At 47.0% G+C, this 19536-nt stretch overlaps 1 protein-coding gene across 1 annotated transcript in view; it reads left to right on the top strand.

Moving 5' to 3' along the window:
- The first annotated feature begins 1479 nt into the window (after nucleotides 1-1479).
- LOC121573283 (protocadherin-17) overlaps nucleotides 1480-19536 on the top strand; it is a 162815-nt gene continuing 144758 nt past the window's right edge. Inside the window, 2 exon segments of the mRNA XM_045222431.1 lie at nucleotides 1480-2200; nucleotides 3056-5897. Coding sequence (XP_045078366.1) covers nucleotides 3405-5897 — 2493 coding nt within the window. The 5' untranslated portion in view covers nucleotides 1480-2200; nucleotides 3056-3404.

Genomic DNA, 19536 nt, shown 5'->3' on the forward strand with positions numbered 1-19536 from the left:
AACACACACTAAATACACACACACTAAACACACACGCTAAACACACACACACTAAACACACACGCTAAAACACACACAAACTAAACACACACACACACACACTAAACACACACGCTAAACACACACACACTAAACACACACACACTAAACACACACGCTAAAAACACACACACACTAAACACACACACACTAAACACACACACCACACACTAAACACACACACACTAAACACACACACACACACTAAACACACACACCACACACTAAACACACACACACTATACACACACACACTAAACACACACACACTAAACACACACTAAACACACACACACACTAAACACACACACTAAACACACACACACACTAAACACACAAACACACACTAAACACACAAACACACACACACACTAAACACACACACACACTAAACACACAAACACAAACACACACACACAAACACACACTAAACACACTAAACACACTAAACACACACACACACACTAAACACACACACTCAAAGCATATTGGATGTGGTTGAGAAACAGCCCCAACAAAGCCAAGCCAAACCAATGTGTAATTTGTAGACTTCATCACAGCAGACTGTGAATGATGCTGTCTGGGTAGAGAGCGGGATAATTCAACAGCGTAACACTGGGTATTCATGAGGCAAGGTGAAGTATGTTTCTGATCAGTTATAAACAGACTGGGTCTACTGCCTCTCCCTATACAGACACGCACATGCTTTAAAATGCTAATGGAGAGCTTGGTTCATATCCAACTATATCTGAGTTGGGTTATTGCTGGGGCACCAAGCAGGCATAAAGGTTTCATTTAACTGGTTGATATGAATGACATAAATATATGCATGTGAGAGCACACACACGCATGAATGCTACCATAATCGATCAGTCGCGATTGAGCTCCATTTCATACATATCACTATATCAAATACCATCTGTCCTTGTCCTGGAGGAGATTACCTAACAAAGACATTATACTCTCATAGGAGGACACACACACAAGCTGATATCTCAACACACACACACACACACACACAACCCAAAAGTTGAATTTGTTCTCGGGAAAAAAAAAGGTAGGCTATGTTATTGCATAAGTAGTCTATGACACTACGTGGCAAAAAATGACCTATCTGTCTAGTTCAAATAGGCTACCAAATATAGTCCTAACAGCTGCTAGGGAGATAGGTTCAAATCAAAACCGTGTATGTTTTTGAATTTTGAAAATGGAAAGCAGAGGAGAGAAGGACTATCCATTCTGTTCGTGTCCGTTGCGCCTCGGGACCACCGACCAATCTGTATTCTGTCAACCGGTTTTTAAGTCCCTCCCTTTGTTACGGACACGGCAAATCCTATAGGCCGAGAGTCGTACCCACCTCTTCAAATCTATTGGTTAGCGCTGCATCAGTAAGAATGTTTAACTCACCATGAGGTGAGCAGAGTTTAGTCCGAGAGAAGCGCTGCAACGGTGATGTACGGACCCGCGTGCGTAACACAATAAACCAACCGTCAGTTTTTTTTTAAAAAACATTTTTAAACTGACACGGACAATTTACAGGCTACCTACGTTTGCAGACAATGTCAACTGTGGAACGTTTTGAATAGGACCGTTGTTATTGAGACATCGAACCATAACCCACCGCTGTCTGCTGCTGTCTCGTCTTCTAAAACCGGAGAGTGAGAAACCAAGAAGGACATGCGGCTATATGGGAACGTGTAACCGGGCATCAGTGCAGCTCGCGGGACCGGTGATCACGTCTCTAATAACCGCTGCGGGATCTATATTTTTTCCATCTGCAATCTTCACATCTCCTTCTCTCAGAAACATTCTCCTCGGAAGAATCCGGTGACTCACCGCGCGCGCCGCGAGGGGAGGCAAGCCGCTGCATTCTAATCAGCCGCGCCGGGAGAACGGAGAGGAGAACGGAGAGGAGAACGGAACGAGCTCATTGACATTACAGTCATACTTTTCTGGAGCACTTTTTTACTTCGATAGCTTGAGCCCGCACCACTGTAGCGCTGCTAGTCTGCGTCGGTCGGAGCTGGTTGGTGGCTTCATTCCTCGCCAAACCGGAGAAGGAATAGCAGGGTGACAGACAGACAGAGCGAGGGTACTGGGCTGTAAACGTAAACCTAAACCAGGGATTATTTGTATTTTCTATTTAACCTGATACCTTTCGGTAAGTGGATGTTTTTGCCCCTTCTCTTGTCCACTGTCGTAGCGCAGGTGTTTATTATAGGAATTATATTCTCACCAGGCGTAGCGCAGTTTTCAAACGGAAAACGGATTACGGGAGTTTTTACCGAACCTCTCCAGTCACTCGGTGTGGACGCAACAGCTTCCGAGAAGCCACGAGCCTCGCCAGCCCAGGGATGAGCTGGAACGGAATAAATAGGAGGCTTGATTCTAGTCTTGTTTTGTGTCTCGGTATTTATGATTTCCCTTTGGATCGTTTTAAATAGGCGGATTATGCTGATTTGGTAATGGGTGTAAGAGGCTCATTTTAACGCATTCCTATTCATAAGGGTGACTCAAGTAGGGTGGTTATATAGCTATTCATTTAGATATGGCTATACATTTTTCTATGGCTTTAGTTATAAGCTGTTGTATGTGTCACAGGGAAAAATTACATTTATTAATACTTGTGACCGTTGTCATCTATAGACTAATAATCCATTTGAATATCCTATTCAAGCGCATGTGTCAGATTTGCTAAAACACACTGATAGTTTATTGACCACATATCCATATAATCAAAAGGACAACAACACAGAGCAGTATTGTGTATCATTAGCACTGCGCCTCCCCGACGCTTCTCAAGGTTACCTAATTGACAGGCTAACCCCATCCATTGTGGGAATGATTTACGCATTTGTTATGCGTTTCATGTTGAAGGACTCACTCACTGCAGATTCACCAAAAGCTAGGGATATTATTATCGTCAAGTCAAGACGAGTAATTATGTCTAGTATATTGATATATAAATACACTTTATTAATATAGTATTGTTATTTACCTCCCTTTTGTGTTTCAGGGGGGAGAGTGAGAGCACGGGAACGCATAACGGCTATTGTATTCGGTTGGAGACAGGAGACCGGATTGCGATTATTCCTGAGATGAGCCTGGGCGTTCAACTGAATTTAAATTAGGTGTTCGCAAGCACCACCGTTTTCTTTAAGGGAAAGGAGAGCGAGAGAGAGAGAGAAAAGGGAATTTAAATCGGTGCTCTAGAATGACTTCTACATTCCGCGATGAACGGAACTGTGTGTTTGATCCTGAATGGTAGAAATCACCAATTTTGTGTTATAGAAATCAACAGGTCGGAGTCGGAGGCGTAAAATATCCAGCGAAATTAAAAAGCACTGCCTCTCACCGAAGGGGGGATGTATCTTTCTATTTTATTTTTCCTTCTCCTGTGGGCTCAAGCCCTGGCTTTGAAAAACTTGAATTATTCCGTTAACGAAGAACAAGGACCGGGGACGGTTATAGGGAACATAGCCAAAGATGCTAAACTCGGACTCGGGCAAGGAGGACAGGGGAAGAAATCCAACTTCAGGGTTTTGGAGAATTCAGCTCCACATCTCATCGATGTGGACCCTGAGAGCGGGCTGCTCTATACCAAGCAACGCATCGACAGGGAAACACTGTGTCGGCGGAACCCCAAGTGCCAGCTCTCCATGGAGGTATTCGCTAACGACAAAGAGATCTGCATGATTAAGGTAGATATAGTGGACATCAACGACAACTCGCCCACGTTCCCTTCTGATCAGATTGATATCGACATTTCTGAGAACGCTGCCCCCGGCACCCGCTTCCCGCTGACTAGCGCGCATGACCCGGACGCCGGGGAGAATGGGCTGAAAACGTATCAGATCACACGAGACGACTACAATCTATTTTCTCTGGATGTAAAATCCCGCGGGGATGGGACTAAATTTCCCGAGTTAGTTATCCAACGGCCATTAGACCGGGAGGAACGTAACCATCACACCCTCATCCTAACCGCTACGGACGGTGGGGAGTATCCCAGATCAGGAACCATGCAGATTAATGTGAAAGTTATTGACTCTAACGATAACAGCCCTGTGTTTGAACAGCCCTCCTATGTTGTAGAAATCCCAGAAAACTCCCCCCCGGGGAAAGTATTGATAGATTTAAACGCCACAGACCCAGACGAGGGTTCCAACGGTCAGGTGGTGTATTCATTCAGCGGTTATGCCCCTGATAGAATCAGAGAACTCTTCTCTATAGATTCTAGAACGGGAGTCATTAAAATCCAAGGAGAGATTGACTATGAGGAGAACCCTATTATAGAAATAGATGTTCAGGCGAAGGATCTGGGCCCTAACCCCATCCCAGGCCACTGTAAAGTAACGGTGAATGTGATTGACAGGAATGACAACTGGCCCTCCATTGGGTTTGTGTCTGTGAGGCAGGGGGCCATTAGCGAGGCAGCCCCACCAGGCACGGTCATTGCCCTGGTCAGAGTCACGGACAAAGACTCTGGGAGGAACGGGAAGCTCCAGTGTAGAGTCCTGGGAAACGTTCCGTTCAAACTAGAGGAGAACTACGACAACTTCTACACCGTGGTGACGGACAGGCCTCTGGACAGAGAACAGCAGGACGAGTACAACGTCACCATCGTCGCCAAGGACAACGGCTCCCCGCCCCTTAACTCCACCAAGTCGTTCACGGTGAAGATTCTAGACGAGAACGATAACGTTCCGCGCTTCACCAAAGCCGTGTACCTGCTCCAGGTGCCGGAGAACAACATCCCCGGGGAGTATCTGGGTTCCGTCCTCGCACTAGACCCGGACCTGGGCCAGAACGGAACCGTGTTCTACTCCATCCTCAACTCCAACGTGAGCGGAGGAGACGTCAACACCTTCGTGAACGTGAACGCGGCCAACGGGGCAATCTACGCCGTGAGGTCGTTCAACTACGAGCAGATCAAGTTCTTTGATTTTAAGGTTTTAGCGAAGGATGCGGGGTCTCCCCACCTAGAGAGCAACACCACGGTCAGGGTCAGCGTCTTAGACGTTAACGACAACATCCCCGTCATCGTTCTCCCGCTGCTCCTGAACGACACGGCGGAGATCCACGTGCCACGGAACGTCGGCGTAGGTTACATCATCACCACGGTGAGGGCGGTCGACAACGATTACGGCGAGAGCGGGCGGTTGACCTACGAGATCTCTGACGGTAACGAGGAGCGTCTGTTCGAGATGGACCCGGTGACGGGCGAGGTGCGTACCGCTCACCCCTTCTGGGAGGACGTCAGCCCCACGGTGGAGCTGATCATCAGGGTGATGGACCACGGGAAGCCCACCCTCACCACCGCCGCACGCCTCATCGTCAAGGCCTACAGCGGGCCGCTCCCGGGCGGGGAGCCCCACATCAACGAAGAGCAGCACAACTGGGACGCCTCGCTACCCCTCATCGTCACCTTATCCATCATCTCCATGATGCTGCTGGCTGCCATGGTAACCATCGCCGTGAAGTGCAAACGGGAGAACAAAGAGATCAGGACGTACAACTGCCGCATCGCAGAGTACTCTCACCCACAGCTGGGCAAAGGCAAGAAGAAGAAGATCAACAAGAACGACATCATGCTGGTTCAGAGCGAGGTGGAGGAACGGGACGCAATGAACGTCATGAATGTGGTGAGCTCACCATCGCTCGCCACCTCCCCCATGTATTTCGATTACCAGACGCGGCTGCCGCTGAGCTCGCCCAGGTCGGAGGTCATGTACCTCAAGCCCACGGCCAACAACCTGTCGGTGCCCCAGGGACACGGCGTCAGCTGTCACACGTCCTTCACTGGCCCGGTGACTAACACCACAGATACCCCCAGTAACAGGATGTCCATTATACAGGTAGGAACCAGATACCATTCAACTAGGTTTTTATTGATTTATGCATACCTTATTTGTTTAGGTAACCAGGGAAGTCAGATTAAGATTCAAATTCATTCTTGTGGAATGAAAATGTGTGTTTGGCTTTACGTGTGTCTCACACAGCAAACAGGCAGAAAGCATAACAACATTAGGTCTAAATGATAGCATTGAGATTATCCACCACTACCACCATATTCCTTCCTCCTACCCTCATCCATCTCCTCTGCATCAGCCTTTTCCTCTCTAGTTAATGGGCTGTTGTGCTGGAGTGTAGGTATAGTGTAACACGAGAGAGAGAGAGAGAGAGAGAGAGAGAGCGAGAGAGAGAGATGGAGATATGGAAAGAGAGAGAGGGAGAGAATGCGAGAGAGAGAGATGGAGATATGGAAAGAGAGAGAGGGGGAGAGAGAGAGAGAGAGAGAGAGATGGATATATGGGAAGAGAGAGGGGGAGAGAATGAGAGAGACAGAGAGAGATGGAGATATGGAAAGAGAGAGAGGGAGAGAAAGAGAGTGAGATATGGAGATATGGAAAAAGAGAGAGAGAGAGAGAGAGAGCGAGAGAGAGAGACAGCGAGAGAGAGAGAGAGAGAGAGAGAGTGAGACTGGGGTGCATGGTGACAGGCAGGTCATGCTGAACCTCGTGGAGAGAGAGTGGAGCCGGTGACATCATGAGAAATCGACTACGTGTAATATTTAGGAAGATGTATTATGTCTTGAAATCGACGGCAGACCTCTTAAATCAGACTTCACCCCACAGCCTTTATATTGCAGAATTACTGTTAATGCATCTCTTTGTGACGGGGGGGAAAAAATCGATAGAGTTACATATCGGGATAATATATTTTTTAACGATATATTGTATCATATCGTTTTGACAATATCGCAATATTATTCTTGCGTTTAGTTGACTGTACCTGCACCACAACTCCAGTATTTTTCCTTCATAGTTTGTTCTCCATCTTCTTTTTAAATAGGGAGCCAATTTTTGTTTTCAGCGTTGTTTTCTCATGGCTCTCTCTCGTTCCTCTGCAGCAGACATCTGGTTGAGCGATATGTTTGGAAACATCAAATCGCAATAAAATCACAGTGTGGAATTTCAATACATGTAGAATATTGAGAATCGCAATACACATGGTATCGGCACATAAGTATGGTGGTAATATTGTATTGTGTGGTCCCTGGTAATTCCCAGCCCTAATATCTCTGTGTGAAAAAAAAAATGGCTGATATATGATTGAGTTATGGTTGAGGGCATGTTTAAAACATTACAACATACCAGTGGTTCTAGACAACCTACTGGTTAAGAACCTTGGACTGGGGCCTGTGTTATAGATGTCATGTATTTTTATATCACGAATCATGGTCCAATACTTATGGTTAAAATGTTCTCAAACATCCTCTTTTACCAGTAATGAAAGGGCTCAACATCACGTCAATATTCTCAAGCATCGTCTTTTACCAGTAATGAAAGGGCTCAACATCACATCAATATTCTAACTTCCAGGGTTTTCTGCATCTTGTTGGTTTTTGCCTCAATTGTATTTCCAGAGGATGTGTGTTGTTGTGGGTATACATGAGTCTACAATATTACACATGTGCATGTTAGAATAATACGTTATTGGGTTCTAACTGATACATTATTGGGTTCTAACTGATACATTATTGGGTTCTAACTGATACATTATTGGGTTCTAATTGATACATTATTGGGTTCTAATTGATACATTATTGGGTTCTAACTGATACATCATTGGGTTCTAATTGATACATTATTGGGTTCTAACTGATACATTATTGGGTTCTAACTGATACATTATTGGGTTCTAACTGATACATTATTGGGTTCTAACTGATAGGTTATTGGGTTCTAACTGATAGGTTATTGGGTTCTAACTGATAGATTATTGGGTTCTAATTGATATATTTTTTGGGTTCTAACTGATACATAACCCCCCCACGGGGGGCCAGTATAAAAAATAATGTATGCACTAACTGTAAGTCGCTCTGGATAAGAGCGTCAGCTAAATTACTAAACTTTTTTTTTTAAATATTGGGTTCTAACTAATAGATTATTGGGTTCTAACTGATAGGTTATTGGGTTCTAACTGATAGGTTATTGGTTTGTAACTAATAGATTATTGGGTTCTATCAGATAGGTTATTGGGTTCTAACTGATAGATTATTGGGTTCTATCAGATAGGTTATTGGGTTCTAACTGATAGGTTATTGGGTTGTAACTAATAGATTATTGGGTTCTATCAGATAGGTTATTGGGTTCTAGCTGATACATTATTGGGTTCTAACTGATATAATATTGGGTTGTAACTAATAGATTATTGGGTTCTATCAGATAGGTTATTGGGTTCTAACTAATAGATTATTGGGTTTTATCAGATAGGTTATTGGGTTGTAACTAATAGATTATTGGGTTCTATCAGATAGGTTATTGGGTTCTAACTAATAGATTATTGGGTTTTATCAGATAGGTTATTGGGTTGTAACTAATAGATTATTGGGTTCTAACTGATAGGCTATTTGGTTCTAACTAATAGATTATTGGGTTCTATCAGATAGGTTATTGGGTTCTAACGGTATATACCCACTTCATGTCAACAGACCCCTCCCTGAGAAGGAAGTCATTCACTTTGTCTTCATCCGTGTGTAATCTGCAGGGTCTCATAGTTCCACCCGTTGCACCACTACAGTGTCTTAATCAGGACTTTAGCCTGGTCTCACACCAATTTAAACAGGCTTAGTGCCACAGACAGAGAGAGACACGCTGGAGGGATGAGGGAGTTGTCAGGGGGGCTAAGCCAAATCACCCCTCAGTCCTCACAAAGACTGTTTAACTAGGAACAGAAAAGAGCAGACATTTCAGACACAGCCGTATCTGTAGTCAGTACCATGTGGCTGGCTGGGGCTAACAGCAGTATCTGTAGTCAGTAGCATGTGGCTGGCTGGGGCTAACAGCAGTATCTGTAGTCAGTAGCATGTGGCTGGCTGGGGCTAACAGCAGTATCTGTAGTCAGTAGCATGTGGCTGGCTGGGGCTAACAGCAGTATCTGTAGTCAGTAGCATGTGGCTGGCTGGGGCTAACAGCAGTATCTGTAGTCAGTAGCGTGTGGCTGGCTGGGGCTAACAGCAGTATCTGTAGTCAGTAGCGTGTGGCTGGCTGGGGCTAACAGCAGTATCTGTAGTCAGTAGCATGTGGCTGGCTGGGGGCTAACAGCAGTATCTGTAGTCAGTAGCATGTGGCTGGCTGGGGCTCACAGCAGTATCTGTAGTCAGTAGCATGTGGCTGGGGCTAACAGCAGTATCTGTAGTCAGTAGCATGTGGCTGGCTGGGGCTAACAGCAGTATCTGTAGTCAGTAGCATGTGGTTGGCTGGGGCTAACAGCATTATCTGTAGTCAGTAGCTTGTGGCTGGCTGGGGCTAACAGCAGTATCTGTAGTCAGTAGCATGTGGCTGGCTGGGGCTAACAGCAGTATCTGTAGTCAGTAGCATGTGGCTGGCTGGGGCTAACAGCAGTATCTGTAGTCAGTAGCATGTGGCTGGCTGGGGCTAACAGCAGTATCTGGAGTCAGTAGCATGTGGCTAAAACAGAAATTAACGTTGGTCTGTACATACTGAGCTCAGCTCAGCTCAGCTCTGTTTCAGTTTGGTGTCTATTGTAGCGGACTGACTGAGGTAGGATCATTTTGATGGTTAGTGACGTGTTCCCATGTAGAGCCACCACTGCCTGTTGTTAGCCCCTCTATTCTATTGTGAGGCAGCTGCAGGTCAAAGGTGACTCAGAAACCGTTGATGCTTTCTAATGGGGGGGGGATTGGCTGGGGCCTCTGCAGCCTCAAAGGCTGTAGTTTAGAGGGGATGTATTATAACTGACGGCAGGCCAAATGCTCTCCTCTCTCCTCCTCCTCTTCGGGCTATCAAAGTAGTTATCTAAAGCAGTAGTGAAGACAACCCATTACTTACAAGGCCCTGCACTAGGCACACTAGTAGCTAGGGGTTGGGTTGTGTCCCCTCCATACATCAGTCGCACATGCATGCTGGATTGAATTATTTACAAGAAACCAATGTTAGAGGGAGAGGGAGGGAGGGAGGGAGGGAGGGTGGGAGGGAGAGAGGGAGAGAGAGGGAGAGAGAGGGAGAGAGAGAGAGAGAGAGAGAGAGAGAGAGAGAGAGAGAGAGAGAGAGAGAGAGAGAATCAGCTTTCATCTGAGGACGTTCAGCTAGCATATCTCTTTCCTCCTCTCTCTCTCTCTCTCTCTCTCTCTCTCTCTCTGTGTGTGGACAGTAACCTGAAGCTGGGCAGAGCAGAGTGGATATGGTAGAACCATCAGGAAACAAAGACAGAATCCCCACTATCGATCCAGAGCCATTCTGCCTGTCTGTCATTAAAGCCTGGTGGAAAGGGGGAGGAGCTAGGGGAATAAATACATAAATAAATAAGGAAATAATATCCTTTCCATCACACATCTGCACAAGGACACCTTATGTTGCTCTCTCCCTCTCTTCCTCCTCTCCTTCTCTCCCTCTCTCTCCTTCCATGCCTCTTTCTCTCCTTCCCTCCCTGACTGAGCATGCTGCCCTGACACCCCAGTCTCTCCTCCCTCATCCAGTCTCTCCTCCAGTCTGTCCTCCAGTCTGTCCCCCAGTCTGTCCTCCAGTCTCTCCTCCAGTCTCTCCTCCCTCATCCAGTCTCTCCTCCAGTCTGTCCTCCAGTCTCTCCTCCAGTCTGTCCTCCAGTCTGTCCCCCAGTCTGTCCTCCAGTCTGTCCTCCAGTCTGTCCTCCAGTCTGTCCTCCAGTCTCTCCTCCAGTCTGTCCTCCAGTCTCTCCTCCAGTCTGTCCTCCAGTCTGTCCTCCAGTCTCTCCTCCAGTCTCTCCTCCAGTCTGTCCTCCAGTCTGTCCTCCAGTCTGTCCTCCAGTCTCTCCTCCAGTCTGTCCTCCAGTCTGTCCTCCAGTCTCTCCTCCAGTCTCTCCTCCAGTCTCTCCTCCAGTCCCTCCTCCAGTCTCTCCTCCAGTCTCTCCTCCAGTCTCTCCTCCAGTCCCTCCTCCAGTCTCTCCTCCAGTCTCTCCTCCAGTCTGTCCTCCAGTCTCTCCTCCAGTCTCTCCTCCAGTCTCTCCTCCAGTCCCTCCTCCAGTCTCTCCTCCAATCTGTCCCCCAGTCTCTCCTCCAGTCTGTCCTCCAGTCTCTCCTCCAGTCTGTCCTCCAATCCCTCCTCCAGTCTCTCCTCCAGTCTCTCCTCCAGTCTCTCCTCCAGTCTCTCCTCCAGTCTCTCCTCCAGTCTCTCCTCCAGTCCCTCCTCCAGTCTCTCCCCCAGTCTCTCCTCCCTCCTCCAGTCTCTCTTCCAGTCTCTCCTCCAGTCTCTCCTCCAGTCTCTCCTCCAGTCTCTCCTCCAGTCTCTCCTCCAGTCTCTCATCCAGTCTCTCCTCCAGTCTCTCTTCCAGTCTCTCCTCCAGTCTCTCCTCCAGTCTCTCCTCCAGTCTCTCCTCCAGTCCCTCCTCCCTCCTCCAGTCTCTCTTCCAGTCTCTTCTCCAGTCTCTCCTCCAGTCTCTCCTCCAGTCCCTCCTCCCTCCTCCAGTCTCTCTTCCAGTCTCTTCTCCAGTGTCTCCTCCAGTCTCTCCTCCAGTCTCTCCTCCAGTCTCTCCTCCAGTCTCTCCTCCAGTCTCTCCTCCAGTCCCTCCTCCCTCCTCCAGTCTCTCTTCCAGTCTCTTCTCCAGTCTCTCCTCCAGTCTCTCTTCCAGTCTCTCCTCCAGTCTCTCCTCCAGTCTCTCCTCCAGTCTCTCCTCCAGTCTCTCCTCCAGTCTCTCTTCCAGTCTCTCCTCCAGTCTGTCCTCCAGTCTCTCCTCCAGTCTCTCCTCCAGTCTCTCCTCCAGTCTCTCCTCCAGTCTCTCCTCCAGTCTCTCCTCCAGTCTCTCCTCCAATCTCTCCTCCAGTCTCTCCTCCAGTCCCTCCTCCAGTCTCTCCTCCAATCTCTCCTCCAGTCTCTCCTCCAGTCTCTCCTCCAATCTCTCCTCCAATCTCTCCTTCAGTCTCTCCTCCAGTCTCTCCTCCAGTCTCTCCTCCAGTGTCCCTAGTCTGTAATCATGTGTTCTCCTGTGAAGTATGACCACCCATATCAGCCTCTCCCACCCCAGGTCTAGCTCCAGCTCCTACTAACTCAGCCATCCACAGTATTACAGCTCTACAAGGTACAAGGCCCAGCCAGTCCTTTGCAACAAAAAGCCCAAGAAGCCCCTCATTTCATTTGTGTGGGATAGGAGAAATCCTGGGCAATGCTTGTATCTGGATGATGAAGCAGGGTAATGATGGCTAATTCATCTTAAGTCGTTGAAGGGTATTACTTAGTGTGGAATCAAGTTTAAAGCCAATCTGGTATGGTGTTCCTTCCTCAAAGCCTAGAGACAGGATTTGGTAATTCATTCAAAGCACAGCACTGAGGCAGTTGAGCCTGGCTGTCTCTGCAGCGATTGAGGATTTTATACCCAAGTTGCATTGGGGCCTAATAGTGGAAGCGGGTGGCCAGGATCTCGGCTCGCGGTTGGTGGGCGGCGAGGAGGAGGAGGAGGGGGATCAGCGAGAGGCTTAGAACACTGACTGGATTATTTAATGTAGTGCGTCCCAAATAGCACCCTATTCCCTACATAGTGCACTACCTTGACCAGGGCCCATAGGGACACACCCTGAGTCTTTGCCCGCTGTCTGTCTTGCTGAGAAGCTGCTTGCAGAATAAACACACACCCTAAACACTGCTAGGGTTGATGTGGTTGAGATGTGGACAGGGCTGACGTTTATAATGGCTATAAAAGCAGCCTGTAGGTGGCGACAGTCTGCCACAACGTGGCGCAGCACCTCATTAGGACGGAGAAGAGGCCTGCCATCATCAAGATGTCAGCCAGCCACACTGTTCAGTTGACACTGAAACAACAGGAGCCTCTGGCTTGTTTGATTATAAACCATGTGGCTAATGATGAGAGGAATCCAGATGGTTGTGCTGTATTCTGATCAGGCAGGGAAAGAGGGAGAGTCAGGGTATGCTGTAGTTAAAGGGAGAGTCAGGGTATGCTGTAGTTAAAGGGAGAGTCAGGGTATGCTGTAGTTAAAGGGAGAGTCAGGGTAGGCTGTAGTTAAAGGTAGAGTCAGGGTATGCTGTAGTTAAAGGGAGAGTCAGGGTATGCTGTAGTTAAAGGGAGAGTCAGGGTAGGCTGTAGTTAAAGGGAGAGTCAGGGTATGCTGTAGTTAAAGGGAGAGTCTGGGTATGCTGTAGTTAAAGGGAGAGTCAGGGTAGGCTGTAGTTAAAGGGAGAGTCAGGGTATGCTGTAGTTAAAGGGAGAGTCAGGGTATGCTGTAGTTAAAGGGAGAGTCAGGGTAGGCTGTAGTTAAAGGGAGAGTCAGGGTATGCTGTAGTTAAAGGGAGAGTCAGGGTATGCTGTAGTTAAAGGGAGAGTCAGGGTAGGCTGTAGTTAAAGGGAGAGTCAGGGTATGCTGTAGTTAAAGGGAGAGTCAGGGTATGCTGTAGTTAAAGGGAGAGTCAGGGTAGGCTGTAGTTAAAGGGAGAGTCAGGGTATGCTGTAGTTAAAGGGAGAGTCAGGGTAGGCTGTAGTTAAAGGTAGAGTCAGGGTATGCTGTAGTTAAAGGGAGAGTCAGGGTATGCTGTAGTTAAAGGGAGAGTCAGGGTAGGCTGTAGTTAAAGGGAGAGTCAGGGTATGCTGTAGTTAAAGGGAGAGTCAGGGTAGGCTGTAGTTAAAGGGAGAGTCAGGGTAGGCTGTAGTTAAAGGGAGAGTCAGGGTATGCTGTAGTTAAAGGGAGAGTCAGGGTATGCTGTAGTTAAAGGGAGAGTCAGGGTAGGCTGTAGTTAAAGGGAGAGTCAGGGTAGGCTGTAGTTAAAGGGAGAGTCAGGGTATGCTGTAGTTAAAGGGAGAGTCAGGGTAGGCTGTAGTTAAAGGGAGAGTCAGGGTAGGCTGTAGTTAAAGGGAGAGTCAGGGTAGGCTGTAGTTAAAGGGAGAGTCAGGGTAGGCTGTAGTTAAAGGGAGAGTCAGGGTAGGCTGTAGCTAAAGGGAGAGTCAGGGTAGGCTGTAGTTAAAGGGAGAGTCAGGGTAGGCTGTAGTTAAAGGGAGAGTCAGGGTAGGCTGTAGTTAAAGGGAGAGTCAGGGTAGGCTGTAGTTAAAGGGAGAGTCAGGGTATGCTGTAGTTAAAGGGAGAGTCAGGGTAGGCTGTAGTTAAAGGGAGAGTCAGGGTATGCTGTAGTTAAAGGGAGAGTCAGGGTAGGCTGTAGTTAAAGGGAGAGTCAGGGTAGGCTGTAGTTAAAGGGAGAGTCAGGGTAGGCTGTAGTTAAAGGGAGAGTCAGGGTATGCTGTAGTTAAAGGGAGAGTCAGGGTAGGCTGTAGTTAAAGGGAGAGTCAGGGGTAGGCTGTAGTTAAAGGGAGAGTCAGGGTATGCTGTAGTTAAAGGGAGAGTCAGGGTAGGCTGTAGTTAAAGGGAGAGTCAGGGTAGGCTGTAGTTAAAGGGAGAGTCAGGGTAGGCTGTAGTTAAAGGGAGAGTCAGGGTAGGCTGTAGTTAAAGGGAGAGTCAGGGTATGCTGTAGTTAAAGGGAGAGTCAGGGTATGCTGTAATTAAAGGGAGAGTCAGGGTAGGCTGTAGTTAAAGGGAGAGTCAGGGTATGCTGTAGTTAAAGGAAGAGTCAGGGTATGCTGTAGTTAAAGGGAGAGTCAGGGTAGGCTGTAGTTAAAGGGAGAGTCAGGGTATGCTGTAGTTAAAGGGAGAGTCAGGGTAGGCTGTAGTTAAAGGGAGAGACAGGGTAGGCTGTAGTTAAAGGGAGAGTCAGGGTAGGCTGTAGTTAAAGGGAGAGTCAGGGTAGGCTGTAGTTAAAGGGAGAGTCTGGCTATTTTGCGACGCCCTACCTGACTTTGTTTTGTACATTGGCTGGTGGGTTGGATGCATGGGTCTTCACAGTGTTGTGCTCATATAGGAAACAACAGTAGTCTGTACAATAAAGATGTGTGTGTTTATGTATTCCAGGCGTGTGATTTAAGACCTCAGCAGCCGTCTCTGTGACAGACATAGACTCTCTTATACCAGTGTGACAGCCTCGCATTTGTCCCAGCCTTTTCCTCCCTCTCTCTCTCTCTCTCTCTCTCTCTCTCTCTCTCTCTCTCTCTCTCTCTCTCTCTCTCTCTCTCTCTCTCTCTCTCTCTCTCTCTCTCTCTCTCTCTCTCTCTCTCTCTCTCTCTCTCTCTCTCTCTCTCTCTCTCTCTCTCTGTCTCTCTCTGTCTCTCTCTCTCTCTCTCTCTCTCTCTCTCTCTCTCTCTCTCTCTCTCTCTCTCTCTCTCTCTCTCGCCCTCTGTCTCTCTCTGTCTCTCTCTCTCTCTCTCTCTCTTCTCTCTCTCTCTCTCTCTCTCTCTCTCTCTCTCTCTCTCTCTCTCTCTCTCTCACTTCTCTCTCTCTCTCTCTCTCTCTCTCTCTCTCTCTCTCTCTCCCTCTCTCTGTCTCCCTCTCTCTCTCTCTCCTCTCTCTCTCTCTCTCTCTCTCTCTCTCTCTCTCTCTCTCTCTCTCTCTCTCTCTCTCTCTCCCTCTCTCTGTCTCTCTCTCTCTCTCTCTCTCTCTCTCTCTCTCTCTCTCTCTCTCTCTCTCCCTCTCTCTGTCTCTCTCTCTCTCTCTCTCTCTCTCTCTCTCTCTCTCTCTCTCTCTCTCTCTCTCTCTCTCTCTCTCTCTCTCTCTCTCTCTCTGTCTCTCTCTCTCTCTCTCTCTCTCTCTCTCTCTCTCTCTCTCTCTCTCTCTCTCTCTCTCTCTCTCTCTCTCTCTCTCTCTGCTCTCTCTCTCTCTCTCTCTCTCTCTCTCTCTCTCTCTCTCTCTCTCTCTCTCTCTCTCTCTCTCTCTCTCTCTCTCTCTCTCTCTCTCTCTCTCTCTCTCTCTCTCTCTCTCTCTCTCTCTCTCTCTCTCTCTCTCTCTCTCTCTCTCCCTCTCTCTCTCTCTCTCTCTCTCTCTCTCTCTCTCTCTCTCTCTCTCTCTCTCTCTCTCTCTCTCTCTCTCTCTCTCTCTCTCTCTCTCTCTCTCTCTCTCTCTCTCTCTCTCTCTCTCTCTCTCTCTCTCTCTCTCTCTCTCTCTCCCTCTCTCCCTCTCTCTGTCTCTCTCCATCTATCTCTCTCTTTGTCCCCAATACATCTCTCTCCCCCCTTATTTTTTTATTGCTGCTGTGTATTTGATGATGGTGCTCAGTATTGTATTGAAATAGCTCTGGTGCTTCAACACTTCAATGGGCAGAGTGGAACAGACTGAACAGATTGAACAGAACAGACTGAACACACTGAACAGAACAGACTGAACACACTGAACAGAACAGACTGAACAGAACAGACTGAACAGAACAGACTGAACAGAACAGACTGAACAGACTGAACAGAACAGACTGAACAGAACAGACTGAACAGAACAGACTGAACAGACTGAACAGAACAGACTGAACAGGAACAGACTGAACAGAACAGACAGAACAGACTGAACAGAACAGACTGAACAGAACAGACTGAACAGAACAGACTGAACAGACTGAACAGAACAGACTGAACAGAACAGACTGAACAGACTGAACAGAACAGACTGAACAGAACAGACTGAACAGAACAGACTGAACAGACTGAACAGAACAGACTGAACAGAACGACTGAACAGAACAGACTGAACAGACTGAACAGACTGAACAGAACAGACTGAACAGAACAGACTGAACAGAACAGACTGAACAGACTGAACAGAACAGACTGAACAGAACAGACTGAACAGAACAGACTGAACAGACTGAACAGAACAGACTGAACAGAACAGACTGAACAGACTGAACAGACTGAACAGAACAGACTGAACAGAACAGACTGAACAGACTGAACAGAACAGACTGAACAGAACAGACTGAACAGAACAGACTGAACAGAACAGACTGAACAGACTGAACAGAACAGACTGAACAGAACAGACTGAACAGAACAGACTGAACAGAACAGACTGAACAGACTGAACAGAACAGACTGAACAGAACAGACTGAACAGAACAGACTGAACAGACTGAACAGAACAGACTGAACAGAACAGACTGAACAGAACAGACTGAACAGAACAGACTGAACAGACTGAACAGAACAGACTGAACAGAACAGACTGAACAGAACAGACTGAACAGACTGAACAGAACAGACTGAACAGAACAGACTGAACAGACTGAACAGAACAGACTGAACAGACTGAACAGAACAGACTGAACAGAACAGACTGAACAGAACAGACTGAACAGACTGAACAGAACAGACTGAACAGAACAGACTGAACAGACTGAACAGAACAGACTGAACAGAACAGACTGAACAGAACAGACTGAACAGACTGAACAGAACAGACTGAACAGACTGAACAGAACAGACTGAACAGAACAGACTGAACAGACTGAACAGAACAGACTGAACAGACTGAACAGAACAGACTGAACAGACTGAACAGAACAGACTGAACAGACTGAACAGACTGAACAGAACAGACTGAACAGACTGAACAGAACAGACTGAACAGAACAGACTGAACAGACTGAACAGAACAGACTAGAACAGACTGAACAGACTGAACAGAACAGACTACAGAACAGACTGAACAGAACAGACTGAACAGACTGAACAGACTGAACAGAACAGACTGAACAGAACAGACTGAACAGACTGAACAGACTGAACAGAACAGACTGAACAGACTGAACAGAACAGACTGAACAGACTGAACAGAACAGACTGAACAGACTGAACAGAACAGACTGAACAGAACAGACTGAACAGAACAGACTGAACAGACTGAACAGAACAGACTGAACAGAACAGACTGAACAGAACAGACTGAACAGACTGAACAGACTGAACAGAACAGACTGAACAGAACAGACTGAACAGAACAGACTGAACAGACTGAACAGAACAGACTGAACAGACTGAACAGACTGAACAGAACAGACTGAACAGAACAGACTGAACAGACTGAACAGAACAGACTGAACAGACTGAACAGAACAGACTGAACAGAACAGACTGAACAGAACAGACTGAACAGACTGAACAGAACAGACTGAACAGACTGAACAGAACAGACTGAACAGACTGAACAGAACAGACTGAACAACTGAACAGACTGAACAGAACAGACTGAACAAGAACAGACTGAACAGAACAGACTGAACAGACTGAACAGAACAGACTGAACAGAACAGACTGAACAGACTGAACAGAACAGACTGAACAGACTGAACAGACTGAACAGAACAGACTGAACAGAACAGACTGAACAGAACAGACTGAACAGAACAGACTGAACAGAACAGACTGAACAGACTGAACAGAACAGACTGAACAGACTGAACAGACTGAACAGACTGAACAGAACAGACTGAACAGAACAGACTGAACAGAACAGACTGAACAGACTGAACAGAACAGACTGAACAGAACAGACTGAACAGAACAGACTGAACAGACTGAACAGAACAGACTGAACAGACTGAACAGAACAGACTGAACAGACTGAACAGAACAGACTGAACAGAACAGACTGAACAGAACAGACTGAACAGACTGAACAGAACAGACTGAACAGACTGAACAGAACAGACTGAACAGAACAGACTGAACAGAACAGACAGAACAGACTGAACAGACTGAACAGAACAGACTGAACAGAACAGACTGAACAGAACAGACTGAACAGACTGAACAGACTGAACAGACTGAACAGAACAGACTGAACAGACTGAACAGAACAGACTGAACAGAACAGACTGAACAGAACAGACTGAACAGACTGAACAGACTGAACAGACTGAACAGAACAGACTGAACACACTGAAAAGAACAGACTGAACACACTGAACAGACTGAACAGAACAGACTGAACAGACTGAACAGAACAGACTGAACAGACTGAACAGACTGAACAGAACAGACTGAACAGAACAGACTGAACAGACTGAACAGAACAGACTGAACAGACTGAACAGACTGAACAGAACAGACTGAACAGACTGAACAGAACAGACTGAACAGAACAGACTGAACAGACTGAACAGAACAGACTGAACAGAACAGACTGAACAGACTGAACAGAACAGACTGAACAGACTGAACAGACTGAACAGACTGAACAGAACAGACTGAACAGAACAGACTGAACAGACTGAACAGAACAGACTGAACAGAACAGACTGAACAGACTGAACAGAACAGACTGAACAGAACAGACTGAACAGAACAGACTGAACAGACTGAACAGAACAGACTGAACACACTGAACAGACTGAACAGACTGAACAGAACAGACTGAACAGACTGAACAGACTGAACAGAACAGACTGAACGAACAGACTGAACAGAACAGACTGAACAGACTGAACAGACTGAACAGAACAGACTGAACAGAACAGACTGAACAGACTGAACAGAACAGACTGAACAGACTGAACAGAACAGACTGAACAGAACAGACTGAACAGACTGAACAGAACAGACTGAACAGAACAGACTGAACAGAACAGACTGAACACACAGAACAGACTGAACAGAACAGACTGAACACACTGAACAGACTGA

This window comes from Coregonus clupeaformis, chromosome 9, assembly GCF_020615455.1.
Source record: "Coregonus clupeaformis isolate EN_2021a chromosome 9, ASM2061545v1, whole genome shotgun sequence".
NCBI lineage: Eukaryota > Metazoa > Chordata > Actinopteri > Salmoniformes > Salmonidae > Coregonus > Coregonus clupeaformis.